This window comes from Hippopotamus amphibius, chromosome 16 (genome assembly GCF_030028045.1).
Source record: "Hippopotamus amphibius kiboko isolate mHipAmp2 chromosome 16, mHipAmp2.hap2, whole genome shotgun sequence".
Lineage (NCBI taxonomy): Eukaryota > Metazoa > Chordata > Mammalia > Artiodactyla > Hippopotamidae > Hippopotamus > Hippopotamus amphibius.
In genome coordinates this window covers 21,111,030-21,132,242 of record NC_080201.1, presented here as the reverse complement: position 1 = coordinate 21,132,242, position 21,213 = coordinate 21,111,030, and the positions used below count along the sequence as shown (strand labels likewise).

The window sequence follows — 21,213 nt, the reverse complement described above, 5'->3', positions numbered from 1 at the left end:
AGAAACTAAAGAATTGTGCAGGCAAACGGAATAAAAGAAGGCAGGAAAGGCTCAACTGGGTTTTCATGAAGTATGAGAAGGGTCTGACTTTAGCTGGAGAAGGAGAAGGGGACCCTTTTTTTTTAGGATCACAAGTTCTATATGCAAAATGGAAGGAGCTTAGAGTTTTAGAGTCCCTTCCGTTACCTAACTTTCTTGAGCAAATGGATTCCCAATCTCGGTGCTTGGTTTTCTCACCTGTAAAATGGCCCTGGTGATCCTTACGTACATGGGAACTTTAAACCTCTGATTCACAGAACCATACTCACTCCCTGATCAGAACAGCCCTGATCACTGTCTGAAAAACAAACCCTTCTTAATACGAGGCATGCTTCTCAAAAGATCACAACTACATGCATTCTCTAAAGCCAAAGAAAATTTATTGCCAGGAGAAGATAGCTAGTTGAAAAAATCTTTCACAGAATTGTCCTCTAACAATGTGATGTGTCTTTATGCATGATAAAAGACATAGCTGCTTCTGAATTATTCTAACAGATGGTGACATAGTGTCATGGTTAGGTGTACATTCTGGATCCACTTCATAGCTCAGACGACCTTGAATAAATTAATTAACCTGTTTCTAGCTTGGGTTTCTCATCTGCAAAATATGTCAAGCAGTCATTGCAAAGATTAAATGCAACAGTGTATGTAAATCATTAATTAGTACAGTGCCTACATGCTACAAATACTGCCACTATCACTTACTGAATACCAACATGCACTAGTGACCAGATGTATATCATTTCTAATCCTGCATGACTGGAAATTTTTATTCCCATTTTACAGAGGAGAAACTCAGGCTAAGAGAACAGAGGCAGCTGATTTCAAGTCACAGTGTTAACAGGCTCCAGGGCCAGGATGACTTGGATTTGATCACAGTTTGCCTACTCTTCCACACCTCCTCATATTCTGTAAGCTTGGAGTTTAAAATCTCAGGGCGATTGAAACTATCTGGAACTTCAGCTACATATATGAAATTTCCTTTTTTGTTATTTTGCCATAGGAGATACAGCATCAATTCTGCTTCCTGATTTGGGAGAATGGGCACCAGCCTGCCCACCCACAGAGACAGCAGGCCTGAAGGTGGAGCGGGTCCACCCTCCCCAGCCCTTACGCACCCACGTTGGACCTCTCAGGCACGTTGGCGTGATAGGTCTCGTGTAAGAACTCAGGAGGGTTGTCATTAATGTCCTGGACCTTGACGATGAATTCCGACGGCGGCTCCAGGGGCCGGTTGGTGTCCCTGTCCACCGCCTGAGCCATCAGCGTGTACTGGGCTCTCTCCTCTCGGTCCAGTGTCTTGGTGGCATGAATGTTCCCTGATTTGTCATCAATCACAAAAATGGTTCCGGCTCCTTCACCTGAGAGAATGTATTTAATGTTCCCATCACCAGAGTCAATATCGGAATGAAGCTAGGAAAAGAGAAATTGAGATTTGTAATTCCATGACGGGTGCACTGGGGAGGTAGAGACACACTTACATGCTGTTGGCTACAATACATCGTACACACACACACACACACACACACACACACACAGAGAGGAGACATTCTCACCCCGTTTTACAAATGAAGAAATGCAATCTTAGAGAAGATAATTGTCTTGGCCAAGGTCACAGTGCTGAGGAGCAGTGAAGCCAGGATGCAAACATTTTTAAATTTTAAGATTCGTGCTCTCCCTCCCCCCTCTCATTACATATGCACACATATAAAATATATATATATAAAATATACCATAGTAGAGTTATTTTGAAAGAAATATATGCATATGATAGAAAATAAAAGACACACATTTGTGCAATAGGTAAAGCTTATAAGTTCTGATTCCCATTCCTTCATTTGCCCTGCTTAGAGACAGCTCTTGTTACCAGTTTCTTATGCATCCTCTAAGATGTATTCTATGTGTATGCGAGAATATCTATGCACATACACATGCTCTGGTTTATTTTTACACAATAAAGTGCACAGTGCACTGTTTTCCTACCACAGTAAATTCAGAGGACCCTTCCACATTGGTACAAATAGATCGACCTCATCCATTGTATGAATGTTATTATAATTTCAGTCCTCTTCCAAAGGACACTAAGGTTCCAAAGGCTACCAGGCTTTTGTTACCACAAACAAGTCATTGATCAGAGTTTCTGGAAGAGCTGCTGGGTGGCACAGGAAGGATGAGGACCTCGGGATGGACCTGCCTGGGGAAGCCCCCATTCTCATCATAAGCGTGGGGTGGGTGAGGCAGATTGATATATATGCAGCTTCTTAGACTGCATAGAAGGGCTGTATCCTTGGGATCTCCCCCTCCTTTGACAAAGCCCACAGAAATGATGGAACTTGCCTAAATCCACACGTGGCAGGGCCAGGAAGTCATCCAGGTCTCCTAACTACCCACCTGTGCCTTCTGCCTTGACTCTGCTCTATGTTTTGTAACATGGAACTCCCCCAAAGTCCACATCCAATTTTCCTGTAGCAATAAACTCTTTATTGTACCTTGCTGTCCAACCTCAAGTTCTGCAGCTGTCATCTTAATCTGAGTTCCTCTGCCCTCATTTTACCCTTTGTGGGAAAAGATAAGCATTACTTTCACCATTCTCACAGGCTTCAAGAGTAGCCAAGTGGATAAAAAGCCCTTGGTTCTACCTACTACCTAAGAAAACCTAGTATAAACTAAAAAGATTCAAATGACATTAATAATGATAATACTTATTACTTATAATTCTTATTGTCTTTTTATTATCATAATGCCATTTTAATATTATTAATGTAAATTTAATTATTATTTTTATGAAACCAAGACCTAGAAAGCTTCCCCAGAATCACAAAGCAGGATTGAACACATTGCTTTTTAAATTGTTTTGTATTGTTTCAATTTCCCCCAAAATATCTAATTGATTTTCAGTGCCTCAGTGAAACACCAAATATTTCAGCTCAGAGGGATAGCTGTAGGCACAGATTACATTCTGATTTTAGTCTATAGTGCTTCTCAGGAAGAAAGCGTACTTTCTTTCAGAACTTATTATTCATAACAAGCTATGTGTCGTCATGAAATTATGGCTACACATTTCTTGTGACTAAGACAGTTTGTGAGTAATATACAAAGCTATTTGAACATATGAAGCCCCAAGGGATGACCCAAATTGCCCCAGTCTTTATACAAGTTTCTATAATGAGGGCAGGATCCCTGCCCCCATTCCTCTGGCTCCCACCCCCATTCCACCCCCAATAATCGTTTATATTTATTTTCCCTGCCTCAGACCTGGCAAACGTCAGGGGCTCAGCCGTGTGAATGTGGAACAGGAAATCAATGTAACACTCGCTTTAATGGGAGCGTCTAGACAAGGAATGTTTCTAGGGACCTTCATATATCATATATGAATTCAGCAAGACTCTTGGGACTTAAACAAATTTCATGATCAACCAAATAGCTGAAAAAATTTAAATATACTGCTCATTATTTTTATCTTGTTTTCAGAGTTCAAAGTTGGATACAAATTCCTTTTTGTCCCCTCTCCAACAAAGATGATCCATACAACCAACAACGATATTTCTTAGTTTCCTATTTATTAGTTTCAACATGAAAATGAATGGTTCACATTCAGTGCTATCGAGGGATCAGTTGCTGCAGTGGACACAGCCAATTCCTAACTCCCAAGACTGATGGCATCCCCTCTGCAGAGCACAGGATGGTGCAGACTGTACGTCCTGCAGGAAATCTAAAAGTCCATGGTTTGCCAAATTCTGCTTTTTCAGAGCACCTTAAATCATTCAACCTTGAATGTTGTCAAATCAAAGGTTTTTAGGGAAGAAGTCACCTAGCCTAATCCTCCTATTCATGGGGAACTACAGACCAGCGTTGTCTCAAAAGGGATTTCCATAGGATCCAACCACTTCATTTCTTTTTACCCCCATCCAGTCTGACATCAGGCTTATTCTCATGTACCTAGATTTTCCCCCCTCTTCCATCTGCTGCCTTTTAGTAGGCATGACACCTGCTTGCTCCACAGAGACGCTGAAATGGCCCTCTAGGTCCTGTCTCTTCTGCACTCCCCCACCCTAACACACACACTGTTCCCCCCGGAGAAAGTCCCCGTGGCAGAGGTTCTATTTTCTCAGAACAATTCACGCAGCGTTCTCTATATTGTTCAAGCCACACAGCTCCTGCCGTGGCTCAAATCTCTTCTTCCTCTCCGGGCACAGAGCCCATCTCCTCGATGGCAGGAATTTTATGTGCCAGTTATTTCCCTGTGCTCCATTTCTCAAGGATACTTCTACTTTGGGTGTAGTCTTTCCATTTTGGATATAAATGATGAAATTGCTCCGGTACATCTCTTCAAAAAGGCACTTTTCCAACCTTAATGATATTATTGAGACGCTAATGTGAACCTCCTCCAAAGATGTCAATGTGGAATGCTGTTCTTACATTAAGTAGCAACTAAGATAACTTCCTCAGCATCTATGAGGCTCAGAAACCAGCACACCACAAATATGCTCGTGTCCCTTTGCCCCTTCACTGAATAACTCCTACTCATCTTTCAGGTCACAAGTTACTACCATTGTCTCCATGAAACTTCCCTTCATCCCTCCCAAACTTTACCATGTAAATTCATATTCACCTCTAGTGAATTTCTTCATCATTCTACTCCTCACTTTAGTTTCTTTTTAATTGCTTAGATAAGTGTCTCTTTTTCCACTAGTCCCTGAACTAGTCCCTATAAGGCCAGGGACTATTTTACCCTAGTTTACCATTTGCCTTGCTCTGCACTTTCCCATAGCAGGTTTTCTGCTCTTATGTGTATGAACACCTATCTCCTTGCCGTGAATGTCAGTGTCCTCTGAAAGATGCCTGTATGTTTTACCATAAGGGATAGCGGGCAGGCAGTTTTTCAAACATATTTTGTTATTGTTTTTTTAATTTTGGCTGTGCTGCGTGGCTTGCAGGATCTCAGTTCCCCCACCAGGGATTGAACCTGGCCCTCCTCAGTGAAAGCACTGAATCCTAACCACTACACCACCAAGGAACTCTCTTAAACATATTTTGGACTCTCTTTCTACCCTTGCATTTTCTGGAGGGGGTACACAGAGAATGTAGGATTTCTCAGTAGTACTAGGACTCAAGCCTTCTGAAACAGGTTTTGCCATCCCTAAGCCAAAGTGGATAAAATCGCACCTATTCTTATGACACATCCATTCATCTTGTCAAATATTCACAGAGGCTTCCCCAAAGCCGGGCTTTGGTACCAGGACCTGGGGATACAAAAACGATGCTGTTCCTGATGTAAAATAGCTTAGCGTCTAGTGAGGGAGATAGATGAATACATAGATGTGTGTATTACAGAAAGGAAAGCTCTGATGAAAAGAGTTCAGAGATTATAAGAACATAGCAGCTGCATAACACAGGGAGATCAACTCAATGATTGGTGATGACTTAGAGGGGTGGGATAGGGTGGGAAGGAGTCCCGGGAGGGAGGGGATATGGGGATATATGTATAAATAAAGCGGATTCACTTTGTTGTACAGCAGAAACTGGCACAACAGTGTAAAGCAATTATATTCCAATAAAGAGCTTAAAAAAAAAAGAGGATGGCATCCAAGTTGGGGTTTGGATGTGGTCGGAGAAATGCCCCCAGTTGGAGAATGGTTAAATAAGAAATTATCATTTCTATTCAGTGGACTCCTAGTAGCCATTAAAAAAGAGAGTTTTTAGGGCCTAATATCAAGTGGAAAACACAAGTGTTCTTAACGTGGATAAGTCTATGAACTGAAAAACAAAAGGCTGGAAGGGTGTACGAACCATGATTTTTGCAGTTTTGTTTTGTTTTAACTGATGGCCAGACCACGGCTATTTCGCCCATTGGACTTCTGTTTTGACCATACTCTAGTATAGGGTGGTGGAGAGTGAGAAGGAGAGGTGGAGTGACAGCAGTCTTACCCTGCCCACGAGCACGGGGTCAGGCCCGGTGTACTCCTCTATCACGAAGAACTGGTTCCAGACCCAGCCTCTCTTGGAGCGCTGCAGCACCTGGCCCTCCTTGCCCTTCTCATGGTGCCCGTGGAACGAGGGTCGCAGGTGGCTCCTCCGCTCGGTGGCGAGGACCTGGCTGTGGCACAGCACGCCCAGGCACACCAGGGCGGCTTGTAAACAGTAGTTCTCCTTCATTTTTGGTTACGTGGTAGGCACAGGCGAATGCGGCTGTCACCCCTCCCACCGGCCGTGCGGCGGCTTGGCCAACGGCGGCTCCCACACGCGTCACGCAGACCTTCCTGGGACTGAAATGTCTCTCCTCGCTGTGCACATCACGTCAGCACTGCCCACTTCCCCGGCTGGCCCCTGCGGGTAGAAAGGAGGGTCAGGTTAGTCACAGGCTCCATCCCCACTTCATTTCCATTCCATTCTGTAAACACTGACCCACGCTGGACCCTGTGAGGGCTTTGCCAGTGAAAAATAGTTCCTGCTCTCTGGACCTTTACCACACCGTGGGTAAGATAAGCACATACAACGAAGAAACCCTCAAGGTCTCTATGAGGATAAAATGTGTGCGCTGTGGAATCCAGCTCCCCAGGTCTGAGTGTCAGCTTTACTACTTACTCACCCTGGGTGTGGGGTATGCAGACACTGAGCTCAGCTTGCTCATTTATGAAATGGGCACGCAAATCGTGCTCACTGCGAGATCTACCCAGGGATACACGAGTAATACCCCAAAGTCTCTTAGCACAAGGCCTAGTACGCAATCAGCACCTTATATTTATCTGTCATTATTAATGACCATAATTGTGCTTGGGTATGTTTTTGTAATAGGGAAACATAGGGCATTATGGGCGTCCGGGAGAGGAACACATAAGTGATGGGGATTGAGGCTGGAGATGGCAGAGAGTGGGGACCGTTAAGGAAGACTTCCTGGAGGATGGGATGGAGGGGCACAACCCTCAGATGAGTTACTGTGATAAGAAGGGAATGGATGGGATGTCCAGGCAGAAGGACCAGCATGCCCCAAAGCCCAGAGCTGGTCACAAGCACAGCACATCCCAAGACTGTTCAGCTTACTGGATGGTATAAGGAAGGAGGAAGCCAGCAATGAATCCTTCTAGATATGGGAGGTCAGGGCAGACCCTGAGATGGTCACCAATGGCCACTAAAACATTTGCCAGTGAAACAATAGGTCAAATTCTCATTGTTGGATCAATACAGTGTCAATTCAATAAGCAAGATTTGTTCTTGTCTGGTTGAGTGTCCACCCAAGAAGCTGAAGATCCTACCTTAACCTGACAGTCTTTCTAAGGATACTTTATAAGCTCTTTCCAACAAGGAAAAGCAAAATAAAACAGCATTCCCCAACAACTGGTCCAAAGGTCTTGTTCCTGACACCGAGCCATAACTCAACTACTCATCAATAGTAAGGATGAGCTGCTAATGCCTTTCCATGCCTCTTGTGGTTTCTCACCTGCAGTCACTCCAGTCCTCTCTCCAGCCCTCTGGTTCTTCTCTCTGGTCCTTAACTCCTGCCTCAGGTTTCTGGGCTTCTTCCTGGGACTTAATCTTTCTGGTGCTAGAAACTTAATTCTCCCCTAAGGAACTTCCAGCGCTCATTCTCCTGCCTTAGGATCCCACACCTCCTTCTGGACAATCATCCTCTACCTTTGGAGCACCTCTCAGACACAAGTTGGAGCCCTAGTTCCCAGAACCAGATGGTCCTCACTATCGTGAGGCACTCAGAAAAATGCTGGGCATGGAGGATGACACTTCATTTCAGAACCAGTGGGTCTGAATGAAATTGGTGACATTCTTTTTTTTTTTTTTTTTATTGAGTGGTATAGCTGATTTGCAATGTTGTGTTAGTTTCAGGTGTACAGCAAAGTGATTCAGTTATATATATGTATAATATGCATATATACATATATATATTCTTTTTCAGATTCTTTTCCCTTATAGGCTATTATAATATATTGGGTATAGCTCCCTGTGCTATAGAATAGGTCCTTGTTGGTTATCTATTTTATATACAGTGTGTACAGGTTAATCCCAAACTCCCACCATTTCCCCTTTGCTAACCATAAGTTTGTTTTCTATGTCTGTGGGCCTATTTATGTTTTGTAAATAAGTTCATTTGTATCATTTTTTTTTAAGATTCCACATATAAATGATATATGATATTTGTCTTTCTCTGTCTGGCTTACTTCACTTAGTATGATAATCTGTAGGTCCATCAATGTTGCTGCCAATGGCATTATTTCATTCTTTTTTATGGTTGAGTAATATTCATTCATACACACACACACACACACACACACACACCCCCCACATCTTCTTTATCCATTCCTCTGCTGATGGACATGTAGGTTACTTCCATACTTCCATGTCTTGGCTATTGTAAATACTGCTGCGATGAACACTGGGGTGCATGTATCTTTTCAAATTATGGTTTTCTCTGGATATATGCCCAGAAGTGGGACTGCAGGATCATATGGTGCCTCTATTTTTAGTTTTTTAAGGAACTTCCATACCCTTCTTCATAGTGGCTGTACCAGTGAAAATTTTTGAGATTCTTGAATATTGTAGGAATAAAAACCATCATCTAATTCTTTGTTATCTGATTTGGACGAAGTGCTTGGAGGGGGAAGAAGGGAACAGGAAGGAGAGAGTATGCATCTTGGCAGAGTGGAATGTACCTAGATGTGGAAGTTGGATAGACCTGAATTGGAATACCACTTCTATATATTTCAATCAGGGTGGCCTTGGGCACGTCAGTCAGGCACTCTGAGCATCTGAACAAGGGGATGACAAGAATTGGTGCACACATGCAGGGCTGAAGACAGAGCGGGAACTGGGCACACACTGGGTCTCTTCCTCTCTTTCTAGAGTGCCACAGTCCAAGCCTGCAGGCCTCACTCAGCAGAAGGAAGTGCTCTTGCCTTGCAGGTGGAGATGCCCAGAAGACAGGGGCGAGGTGCTCTCTCCTCCTAAGAGAGGAATTGAGGAATAAGAATTACATGGAGATACCACAGCCATCTGGCCTTAGAGGTCTCAAAAATAAGGGAACTGGTGGCATTCTAATTTGTTGTTGCAAAACCCCTTCCTTTCTGAGGCTCTTTGATTTCACCAACCCAAGCCTTTCTGCTCCTTTGTAATTTTGCAAAATGGTATCTGGGGATGCCACAGATGTGCAGTCAGTTCAGGTGTCCATTACTGCCCTCAGTAAGTACCATACTATGATGTTTTATGTAAGTCCCTTTTCAAGGAATAGGGAGTTTAGTGTTTGTTGTAGACAGACTCCGGGATGTGAAAGGCTGTGTGGAAGAAAGAGAAGGATTCAAAAGGCAGTGTCATCACTTAACAGCTTCACCCTGAGACCCGGGCATATTAATACTACATCAAATACTGTTTCTTGCAAGGCAAACTGATTGCATGGAAAGAGCACAGGGAGGGACCAGGAGGAGTTAGATCCTACAGTGAGGCAATGTGAAGCCATAGGAAGATGCCTGAATTTAAGTCAGAAAGCCAAAGACATGATTAAGAATCTGCCACTTAGCTTGTGCTGCGACCTCCTTAGCTTCCCTTTCGGCGGCTCTGCCTCATTCTCTGTGAAGTGGAGCCATTGGGTTACATTTTCTACACGTGGTTTCCAGGTTCATGTTCTTGTTTGGAGTTCTGGTGAGAGATTTTGGGGGCACTTCTGATTCATACACCATCTCCTTACTAGACTGGTTGCCTCTTAAAGGTTGGGATGATATCTTATTCACAATTGGATGGCCAATGTCTGCAACTCAAAGCAGGACACCAGTAAAAGCTGAATGTATGATTTGAATCCCATACTTGAAGTTCAAACTTGATATTGCTACAATAGAATCTCAAGAAGAAGAAATAGAAAAGAAAAAGCATATGGTGCAACACGATCTCTGCCCATTTTACACCATGCCAAGTATTAAGTGTTCATTCACGTGGTGATAAATTATTCTTGCATATAAACTGTGAAGTGTATTTGAAAGAAAGGGTTTAATTAAAGTTGATATTTCTGCACCTCTTTTTTCTGGCTGCCATTTTGCTGTAAAGCACAATTATTTCTGACACTAAATGTGTTGAAACTAGATGACAACTTTTTTTTCTTTATAAAAAAAATTCTAGCTTGATACTAATGAATTTAAGAGTTTCCACATGACCAATAAGCAATAAATTTCACCCTTTGTTGAAAATATGAAAGTATCTATTTTCTTCAGTTGGAAAGAATAGCAAAATCGACTTGCTTTTAAAAGTAATTTCTTGAAACCATTATTTATAAGTGCTTATATGACTGTATGTACTATATAAAGTCATTTTAATGGTTAATCTCAGGTATGTTAAGATGAATTTTAAGACATTATTTTTAACTCAATTTCAGAATGAAAATTTACTTAGCAAAAGCTTTTTCTAGCCATTGCTCTAAACACTTTACAAATAGTAACTCATCTGTTAATTTCTATAACAAACTTATGAATAGGTACTTTGAATATTCTTAAAAGATGGAAGCTGAGGCCTGGATAGATTAAGCAACTTGTGCAACGTTATGCTTCAGATAAATCATAGCGCTGCATCTGAGCCCATGACATTTTGCTCTAGAGTCTGTATGCTTAACCAGTGAGCACTACCAACTATCACCATTTGTTGGTTTCTGAGGTTCATAAGATAATGATATGGACACTGTGATAAAAACAGTAACCTAGATGCCACTTGCAGTCAACCAATATGAGAACTTGGTATATACTTATAATATGACTATGATGAAAATGTTAGTAACAGTTAACATCTGTCCAGTGTTATTGTCTGCCTAACATTCTTCTAAGTGCTTTCAGTGAGTTGAGTCATAAATTTTCACAGTAACTCTACACAGTAGTAGTATTGTAAGCCCCATTTTACAGATAAGTAGTCTGAGGCATAGCAAGATTAAGTAACTTGCTCATAGTTACAGAGCCAGCAAGTGGAGGGGCTGAGATATAAACACTGGATGCTTGGTTCCAAGACCTGCATTGTTATCCCCTACAATCCCGTGTGATACTGCCTCTCTAAGAGAAGGCTGCAGGTCAAATATGGACACGTATCATAAGACAATAGTGTTATGATGAAAATAACTTAAGTTTTGGTGGCACTTTGGGGGGGGGGGTAATACTTTAACTAAAATATTAAAACCAAACCAGAAAGAGGAAGATAAAGCATTTTATAGCAGTGATCAAAGTGAAGATGAACAGGAGGTAATTACATCGGTTCATCAACAACACAGTACAACCAGGTCCTTGAACAGCACCAGTACACAAAAGTAAATCTTTGCTTTTTATTTTTAAACACCCTGTTTCAGAATTCCTAAATGTATACATTAAAAAAGATGTGTTCAGAAAGATTACTATTATTTAGAAATGCTTCTAAAATCTAGAGATCTGGTTGATGTATGCAGTGGTACAGAGTTTACAGGAATCTCGCATGAAAATTAACAGGAGACTGCCCTCCTAAGAAGACCCTGACGTTGGTAACAACGGGAAATATATCAATGTTCTAATTGGTTTTAATAAAGACCCCAAGGCAGTTCTTGAACAATCCCTTCCATTAAAGCACTTTTTAGGAGTATGCCAGAATGTCTAAGCATTGAGGTTCCACTAAAACATATAGGAGGACTTTATTTTATGATGGGAGCATATTGCTTGGAAGGAAGAATAAATGTTGTTGAAAGTCACAGGAGTAATAACATGACAGGAAAATGGATTTGCAAAACCACCAGCTGTAAGTGAAAGGCTCGCCCCTCTATCTTGAGAGCAGATAGCCCGTCATAAGCTACTGCGCCTTGAGCATAAAACTCTCTCGCTGTGCTTGCTTTTGTCTCCATAAAAGAAAATGACATATACGGGTGTTTAAGTATATTTGGACTCCTGCTGGAAATTGTTATCGGGTTGAGAAAGAAAGACGAAAGCGCTTAGCAAAAAGCAAGTGGCTTTGGTTTTTTAGCTTTCTCCTCTCCCACAGAGCTGGAAGGATCAGACAGGCTGACCTGTTCTTTTCATTTCCAAAGAGTTAATTTACAGTGAAAGACAGGTTATCGTTACATTAAGAATATTACCGAGCCCACCAGAACTCAAAACCTTATTCTGCAAGTGCACTGTCTTCTTGTCAGGAGCTCAGGGGGCTCTGGTCCCCACTGCAACAAACACAGCTTTGTAACCAATCGGATTCCATTATGCAAATTAATTCAAGCATATTTTATTCCCCGTTCAGATCTCATCGCTCAGCACTGAGCTGGTCTCTAGTTTCAAATCAAATCACAGGAATTATGCCATGTCTGTGGAAATCACAGAGAATGGGGAGAGGAAGTATTACAAGAACTGTTAAGTCACATTTCTTCCCCTATTTCTACACTTGGAGCAAAGCATAAGCTTGCGGTAATAATCACTTCTGCTCAGGTACAAAACACAGCAGCAGAGATTGCAAAACAGGCATTGTATATGTTACTCCTCTCTGATACCAAATTCAACTGTTAAAGTAGGTAGCAAAGAGGGGCCCTTATCAATGACCATGATGTTCTTTAAGGGCAAGTGGAATGTTTAAAACTGCTCCAATGTAAGTTTGATTCTCTGTTTCTAGAGAAATAGAGAACCACAAGAGTGTCAGCGTTGGAAGTGAAAAGATCACTTCCTGCCTGGTGTTGGGAAGGCCTGGGTCCAAATCCTAGCTCCACAATTTATGGGCTATGTAAAATTAGCTAGTGATAGTTGAAATTATCCTTAATGAGGTGCTTGATTTTTCTAGTGGTGGGCAATATACTTAGGGCTTAGTATACACCATTTAATTGTATTTTCACCACAACTGTATGTAAATATCACCCACGATATTACCTACAAGGAAAGGAGGCTCTGAGTGATTAAGTAAATCACTCAATGGTACACTCTGAAACACTGGCAAAGTTGCAATTCACATTCAAATTCATGTGACTGCAAAACCCATGCTTTGGCTTTACCTGGCTCCTAAACAGAAAGCGTCCATGTTCCTGATCTTCAACACAAGGAGATGCAAGACCCATCTCCAAGGATGGTCTGAACTCCATATTGTATTTGACATTGAAAAGGATCTTTGTTCGGTGTGAATTTCATTTATTTTAAGTATGTACAATCAGCCTTTATATTCTTTAGGCTCTTATGGCCACAGAGTATCATAGAAATCCAACTTAAGTCCCCAGACTCCAAACATATAGACTCATTCACTGATTATTTACCTTTTCAAGTAATTAAATCATCTTCAAATGATAAGATGACTAAACACAATGTGTGCAGTGAAGAGCTTATTGTTTTTGCTCTACTCAATCCTTAAGATAGTCTTTTTCTCACTGTAATATTTTTAAATGTTAATCATTACGATGAATAAAATATGTCAACACATACAGGAAATACCATTGTCAGCAGTGTCATCTTAGGCTATGAATAAACACCCTATATGAATGTGTGGAAAGAGAGAGATCTTATTTTCCATTTTTCTTTTGCATGAGTGAAAGTACCTGAGGGAAGATTAGGGCAAAAATGGTAGTGATAAACAGATGCTCAACATAATGTAACGTGGCACCAAAGGCCTATATGTAAATATCTCTTTGTCTCAGTGCAGTGAATATCTATAAAGGTTTCTTTATTTGCTGGTTCCTTCATTCAGTAGTAACTTTTCACAGTGCCAGACCTGGCTTGGATCCTGGAGATACAGAGGCTACAACGCCTCTCTGATCTGTAGACTCTACTCAAACAATGGTGAGATAGTTGCCTAAGCAGATAAGTGACGGTACCATGTGCTAAGTGCAAACAGGACTGGGTACAAGAACTCAGAGGAATCAGTGACCACATCTCTGCAGAGGAATTTATAACATATCACTCCTGCCTTCTGGTACTTGCCTACTCCAGCCTCTTCCAAGTGAATACTTATATTAACAATCTACATCTGGAGCTTCTGCTCTCACCCAGAGCCATGGCTGATTGAACCACATGTAGTTCAGTGATAACTAAACCATAAACCAACCACTTGTTGTTTCAAATTGTGTAACCTGGTTCAAAATGATAACCTGGGTGAATCATATTCACTGCAGAACTTGAATGAATGAAAATAGGACCATTTCCCAGTTAGTAAGGTGGCTGAAACAGAAAGGTTATGAGGCACTTGGGAGATGGAGTAGCCACAAAGTGACATCCTATGGCCAGTGTTTCAATGAAATCAAGGTATGAGCAAGTCAGTTAGAAACCAAACAGAAACAAACATGGCCTCTGTCCCTGAGCCGTGTAAACAGCAGAACGCATGGCCCTGTTCTCTGAAGATCTTGGCAATAAAGGACTGTCCTCTAGCTGTTGTCTCCATGGGACCCAGCCCTACCGATATCTGTTTTTGAATTTCTATGAGGTTGTTTGCACTGCCCTCCCTATGCATTGGATGACAATAAGCCCCCACGTACGTGAGCTAACTTGAGTGTCTTCTTTTATCATCAAACAGCAAACCTAGTAAACTATGAATACAGTAATCCAGAGGAAAAGTTAGGTGGTTTTTCCCCTGGTCAAGGGTGAAGTACTGTAGCTGTGGAGATCCTTTGTTCAGATGTAGAAAATGCCTATTTCTTTTCTGAATTTCTCAGGCAGTAGGGAGATCTCTAGAACAAAAGTCAAGACACTTGTGTTGTAGCAAAGGTTCTGACACTGAACAGTTGTGTAACCTTAGAAAAGACATTTCTTCCTTTGGGACTATGTTTATCCTTCTATAAAATAGAAGACTGGCAATAGCCTATTAAGGAGCTGTCTATAGGAGCCTGTGAGTCTGTGCTGGGCCAAGACAGAGCAACTTTCCCTGGATGGAGAGAGATGAAAATTCATTTAGAAGGTCTGAGTCCTGCTGCACTGGCAGGGCTGCTCCACACACAACTCCAGGAGGTCCCACTTACGTCAGATATAATGTGAACGATGTCCTCTAGGACTAGGCAATGCAAGACCTGCTAATGTGACAGGTATTGAAACCCAGCATTAGGAATCAGGACTTCACCCGATGGACAGTGGGAATCCGTTAAGGTCTCTGGTCAGGAGATTGGTGGAGTCCAAGATGTCAGGGGTATACAGGATAAACCAACGTGAGAAATGGCAGTTCTGACAAAATGGTGGAGAGCATGGGCTCAGGAGTCAAATGGGTTAGAGGATTACAGCTCAAGAGTTACTACTCACTAGGTGTGTGACTCAACCTCCGTGAGTCTCCGCACTGCAATACTGAAAATGTGAAAAACACTAGGACCAGTCTTAACAGGGGAGCTCTAAAATTTAACAAGATGATGCATGAAGAGAACTTCGTGAAATATGTGACATGGGTTGGCCCACAGCAGGTGATAAAGAGGATAAATTAGGAGTTTTGTTCCTTCAACAAGAATACATAAATATGTACTATGAGCCCGAGGCGCATGAATATGACATATAATATACATACAACATGCAACAGGTACAAGCTTTACAAAGGGCTCCAGGAGGATGTCCATTAAGAAGATATAAACAAAATGATACTTATAACAGGGATTGCTAAATGCAATGATACCAATATATGAGTCCAGGGAGACTCCTGGAGTCATTGCAATAGTTCAGGTGAGAGGTATTATGGTTCTGAACTAGAAAAATAAGCCTCATGTGGAGGAAAGGGGGCCTTTCTAGCAACCACGCAGATGTGAAGGGCCTTAGGAACTGGACAGACTTGACAGAGGATGAGACGGCAGTCCGAGGGGAGTGAGAAGACAGTGGTGCGACTGCTGGCCTCAACAGAAGAAGAGACTGGCTCGGGGATGAAGCACGTGAGTTTGCTTTTAAACATATGAAGCTTGTAGAGCCAATGGACTCATGCTCAAGTGAAAAGCTCAGAATACGTTTGGTTCCCAAGTTCTTCCAGGAGTAGGTATTGTCAATGTCAGCATTTCTGTTTCAAATTTGAACATTTTGTGGTATTAATCAATCCTAGAATCTCAGAACTGGGAGAAATCCTAGCTTTGATTTTTCCACTATTAGTCCTACTTCAACAGACAAATGAGAAAACTGAGATACAGAAAAGAGATAACTTGCAAAATAAAAGATAACCTGAACAAAACCTAAAGTCCTCACTGTACAGAGGGAAAACACAGGGGGAGGAGCAAGTATCGACAGTGAAAGAGAATTTTTGTAGCATCTACTCTGCCCTTTCCCCACAAAACCTGTCTTAAAAGCAGTCTTCCTTTTCAAACGATTTCTATGGAAACAGCCAGTCCAGGTTCTATCAGGGAACAGACATTCAGAAATAAGGACCTGGGAGCTCTCTGAAGATGATCAGTGGAAACTGTAAGAGGAAAAACAATCTACACATTCTCACTAGAATGTGACATCCTGCAGAGAACCACTTTCCACAAAGTCTGTTTTTTAAAGCATAAACAATGAAAGAAGGAATTATCCCAAGGTGGTCTTAATAACTGACAAGGGCTTGATGTGGTTTTTTGAAATAATTACTAAGGCGAGGAGAGAGAGTGCCTCCAATCACCACCTCCGAGAGCCTCTGGAATTCTGAGAAGGCCAGCCTGTGACCCCTATCCACCGTGGTCCGCGTGCATCCATCCGGCTTAATCAGCCACTGAACAGGAGTGAGGAGCGCAGAGAGTCAAGCTGCTTCCAATTATTGGAAACCTGATTTTTACCTGAGTGTGGGTGGGCTGTTCTGGAGGTCTGTTTCTAATAGGCCTCCCCAAATTATGCTATCATGTTAAGAGTAGACTAAACTCTGCCATATTTTTAAATGGCTTTTTTTTGTACCTGTAAGGGTTACGTACTCCACAGAGGGCCCCCTCCTTGTTTTCAGAAAGCAGCCACCAACAATAGCTTCATAATGATCGCATTGTGGTTTCAAAGAATCCAATCTTTAAAGCCCAGTTCTTTCCTTTCAAATGCATTAATGTCATTTATCAAAAGTAAGGGGATTTTTTGGAAAAAAGTTGAGCATAAAAGAAAAGTAATGGGATACAGCAAACTAGTCAAGTGCCTTGTACATGTGCAGAGCATTTTCTGAAGCATAAGCCAAACACTCTCAGACAGGCAGGACTTTCAAAGGCAACGTTAAGTGTCTTTTGTGGGTCTCAGATAATACGGTTCACTTAATTAGATTTTCTATAATCCCAGGTTAATCCTATTGTGAATTACAGAGTTCACTTGCCTGGCAAAAACATCTACTACTACAAATGCATTTCTGGAAAAAATACATACTTTACTTATAATTCATTACCAGAGTCATTATCACAAGGAGACCCACTTCACCCTTTCCCTCTGCCAGGTAGAAGGGACCATTTCCATTCCTTTGGATCACACTGTCCTTTTAAGCAATTTAATAGGGGCACTTTTAACCCTAGTTATGTCTTCCTTTTCCCTAGGATAAAGTTTCCTAAGATTTGGGAACATAGCTAACTTCTCACTGAGTTCCTTTCCCCTGACTACAGTGATGTATATGCTGACATGGGCTCTGTCCCTCATGGAGCTTAACATTTAGACTAGTGTTTCTAGAATCTGACTGCATATTAGAATTAACCGGGGGAGGGGGGGCAGCTATCTTAAAAATCTCATTGCCAAGGCCTTACTCTAAACCAATAAAAGCAAAGAAACCAAGATTCAGTACTTTTGAAGTTCCCTGGGTGGTTCCAGTGTACATTCAAGGTGAGAACCACTGGTCTAGAGCTATACTATCCAATATGGTAGCAACCTAGACATGTAGTTTTTTAAATTTAAATTCATTCAAGTTAAATAAATTTAAAATTTACTTCCTCCACGTGCTAGTCCCATTTCAAGTGCTCATTGGTGATTTCAATCATCCAAACAAAAAAAGTTCGGTTATTCGTCCTTGTTGACGTTGGGCACTAAAACATCCTCATCTGAAGCAGAAACGTCTGTTCAGTGAATGAAGGCAGACGGAGAACACTATTCTAGGCATTCCAAGACCTGCCGTGAACTCATTGCTTACGTCCAGTCATCTAGACCTCAGTTTTCCTATCTATGAACTAAAGGGCTGGGTGAGACAGTAGCTCGCCATGTGACATTAGCAGGATGCCTGGAAAAATCAAGAGCTAGGGCTACAACGGGTGGGGGATGGTCCGCCCAACGGGCCCCATACTCCACAGCAAACAGCACGTACAGCTAGACCGGGCGAAATAGTTCCTTGAAAAGCAGTTCAGCTGCATCAGAAAAACTAAAGGAAAAAAGAAACCACTTCTGAGATCTTGTTACCTAACAGACTTGCTGTCTCAGTCCAGTGGCGGTTAGTAAATTCCTGCTTCAGTGCCCATAATCTGGTTTAGGGAGGAGGTCCAGGCTCAGGAAACTGTGGGACCACTGACAACCGACAACTCACTTCACCTCTCTGAATCTGTTTTCTCTTATGAAAAGAAGGGTGAATGATGCGTGGCCTCCCTGGCTCCCAAGTTAATTTGAGGGTCAAATAAGATAATGGTTTGGGAAGCTCTTTGTAAAAGCATAATGTGGGCTACACAGGTGAGGAGAAGCATGATGAAATACTGACAGCAGTGGCAACTTCCATTTCTTTGTGTAATTTTTAAGGTTTTGGCTTTTAACCTTTCGTGGTGTGGAGTGTAGATAAATGTAAATGACCTATTATTGTTACAGAAAGGAGATGTGATTTCATTCCTTTTCTCTGACAGAGATATAAAATCTGCCAGATGCTGCAAATGTACATGGGCATCCTTTTTGTTTGCCCCAGGACCCAAGGGGATTCTGTAGTGGTGACCTGCCTAGGGGATGGTGTGTGTGTTGGGGAGAGGGGGATGGCTGATTCCAGCAAGGAAAGTTGTGACAATGTATTAGGGCCCCAGACTCAATAGGGATATAGGCCAGAAATCCCTCTGCAGAGACCAAGGGTCTTTCAGTTATCCTTGATATGGGATGAGAACAGAGCAATCATGAGGCGTGTGGACAAAGCTGCCAGGTACCTGTCAAATGAGAGGGCTGGCTCTCCTGACCGGATGAGTTCCGGGAGGCCACCTTGGCAAATCCCTCATTCTCCATTCAGCCTCCATTTGAAAACAGCGCCGTTCATGGGGAAGTGGGGGGTGGCGAACTGTTAGTTATCTACAAACTAGCTTCTGTTTCTTTGAGCACCTCCTAGGTGCTTTGCATAGATTCTTTATAGGGTCTCTCCATCCAGCATCTTTGAGAGTTTTGTATTATTGCCTCCTTTGTCCAGATAAGGAAACAAGGGCTAGGGGCACTTCACTTTCAGAGCATTTGGGTTAGTTGGCACCTGAAATGAAATTTGAAGCCATATATGGTCCATTCGGAAGCTCTTATCTTTCCACCTTTGATGATGAACTTCTCTGTAATTCTCCTCTGAAGGTCTTAATTTTTCCTTCTAGGGATGCTTAGAGCTCAGCGAGATCTTATTCCACATAGCAACCATTTAACAAATATTTGTAGGGTTTCTGCAGTAGTTAAATGCTGCAAACTCAGGTGAAACATATTCTTTGCTCTCAAGGAACTCAAATTACTAGCATTTTTAGAGAGTGGGTATTCCCTCCAAGAGTCTTGCAATTAATTCTCCACATCAAACAACACCAGTCCCTTAACATTTCCTTAGAGGAATTGCCCCAACCCTTCCCCAGATGTTCTCCAGCCTGCCCCACTCTTCCAAACAGTCCCTGAAGGAATGAATCATGATTTCCAAACCTCTTTCTCACAACATTTTCCACTTTAGAACAAAATTTTTCTCTACATCCTTCACTGCCTCAGCCTCAAAGAAGGTGCTAATGAGTAATAAGATGCAAGTGGCGCAGAGAACTGTAGGAAGGCAGCCAGACAATAAATATCTTCCAACAAAAGGAACCAGCCCAACGTGAGACAGCTCTGTGAGATCTCATGGGCTGATCATCATTGAGAAGATTAGGTATGTCACTCACGGAAGGAGGGATTATGGCTTGATGGAGGCAAGTCTCACACATCAAAGGTTCATCCAAGGGCATCCAAAGTGAGGCCCAGAAGTATTCCTGCCTCTCTGACAGGAAGACTACCAGTTTCTTCAATACCCACACTGCAAAGGAGATTCAATCCTGTTTTTAACAGCAAATGGAAAGGAGATGATAATAACCCCCCCCTTTTTTTTTACAAAATTAAATCAACAAACAAAAACAAATATAAAACTTTAATCAGTGTATAGAGCGCCAAGGTGACAGTGCAATGGAATATATCCACAGGCACACATGATGTCTCTCCAGGGGAAGCATGTGCAGCAGGGGATGGGTTCTGCCCTTGCTTTCGATAATCTTACATCCTTTAACCAGTAACCTCGTTCCAAAAATATTTTATCAGAAGGGCAAACTTGCAATCCATGGTACTGCTGGTAACATAGAACAGGCTTTCCAGCATCACCCAGTAAGGGGACCAGAGCTGCCCCAATCACACAAGGAGCAGATGAAGACGGAATAACAAAGTAGTTATTGTATAAGTCATGAACTTTATCATCAAGGACTTACTTAGCCTTCTGGCAAGGCATCCATGACAGGGATGCCCACTCTTGCATCTCAAGGATGGCTGCCCACAGGGCCACAGAAACATGGCTTGGTCTCCTCATTCAGTCTGTTCCTGCTTCTGAATCCATCCATGACACTGGGTATCCCAGGCTGGGGCCCTGCATCCCCAAGGTCTATGTTCCCATCTTCTATCTCTTCTATGCATAGACATTTTAAGATCTAAACTCAGCAACCAGATGGCCACCAGAACTCACAGGGTGGGGGTGGGGGTAGGGGTGGGGAGGAGATTCAGAATTTGAAAGCTAGTCAATTTGACAAATATACACATTCAGAAAATACAACAACCCCAGATTGTCAGCTCATTAAAATGAACAGTAAAGATGAACATTCAGAGAGGTCAAAATATACTCAGGATGGCACAGCCACTTCATCAGCAAAGGAGATGGACCAAATCTGGAAACAGATGTTAGGATTTTGAAAAGTAAAAGGAGAAGGACAGTACTGTAGCCTCTTTCTTATTCTTCCTCCAAAGCGATGCTCCCCACATCACAAGTTGATGCCTTGTTTCCTGGGAAACCCACTACCTAGTCCTCACCATGACTGTTGCTCTGCTGATAAGCGCAGCTGGGCTGCCTGAGGCTTTGAGGTTCTACCCAGGCCATGCCAGGTTTTTCTCTCTGGGG

At 42.2% G+C, this 21,213-nt stretch overlaps 1 protein-coding gene across 4 annotated transcripts in view; it reads right to left on the bottom strand.

Moving 5' to 3' along the window:
- The window catches only part of CDH11 (cadherin 11), a 136,780-nt gene that overhangs the window by 38,678 nt on the left and 76,889 nt on the right, over positions 1-21,213 (bottom strand). For 3 of the 4 annotated variants that reach the window (XM_057711323.1, XM_057711326.1, XM_057711324.1), the window contains 2 exons: positions 5,968-6,366; positions 1,158-1,452 (listed from right to left, as the gene is read on the bottom strand). In XM_057711323.1, the coding sequence (XP_057567306.1) occupies positions 1,158-1,452; positions 5,968-6,195 (523 nt within the window). In that variant the 5' untranslated portion in view covers positions 6,196-6,366. Of the gene's footprint in view, positions 1-1,157; positions 1,453-5,205; positions 5,283-5,967; positions 6,367-21,213 lie in introns of those variants that run through there. The other variant, XM_057711325.1, reaches the window with a different exon arrangement.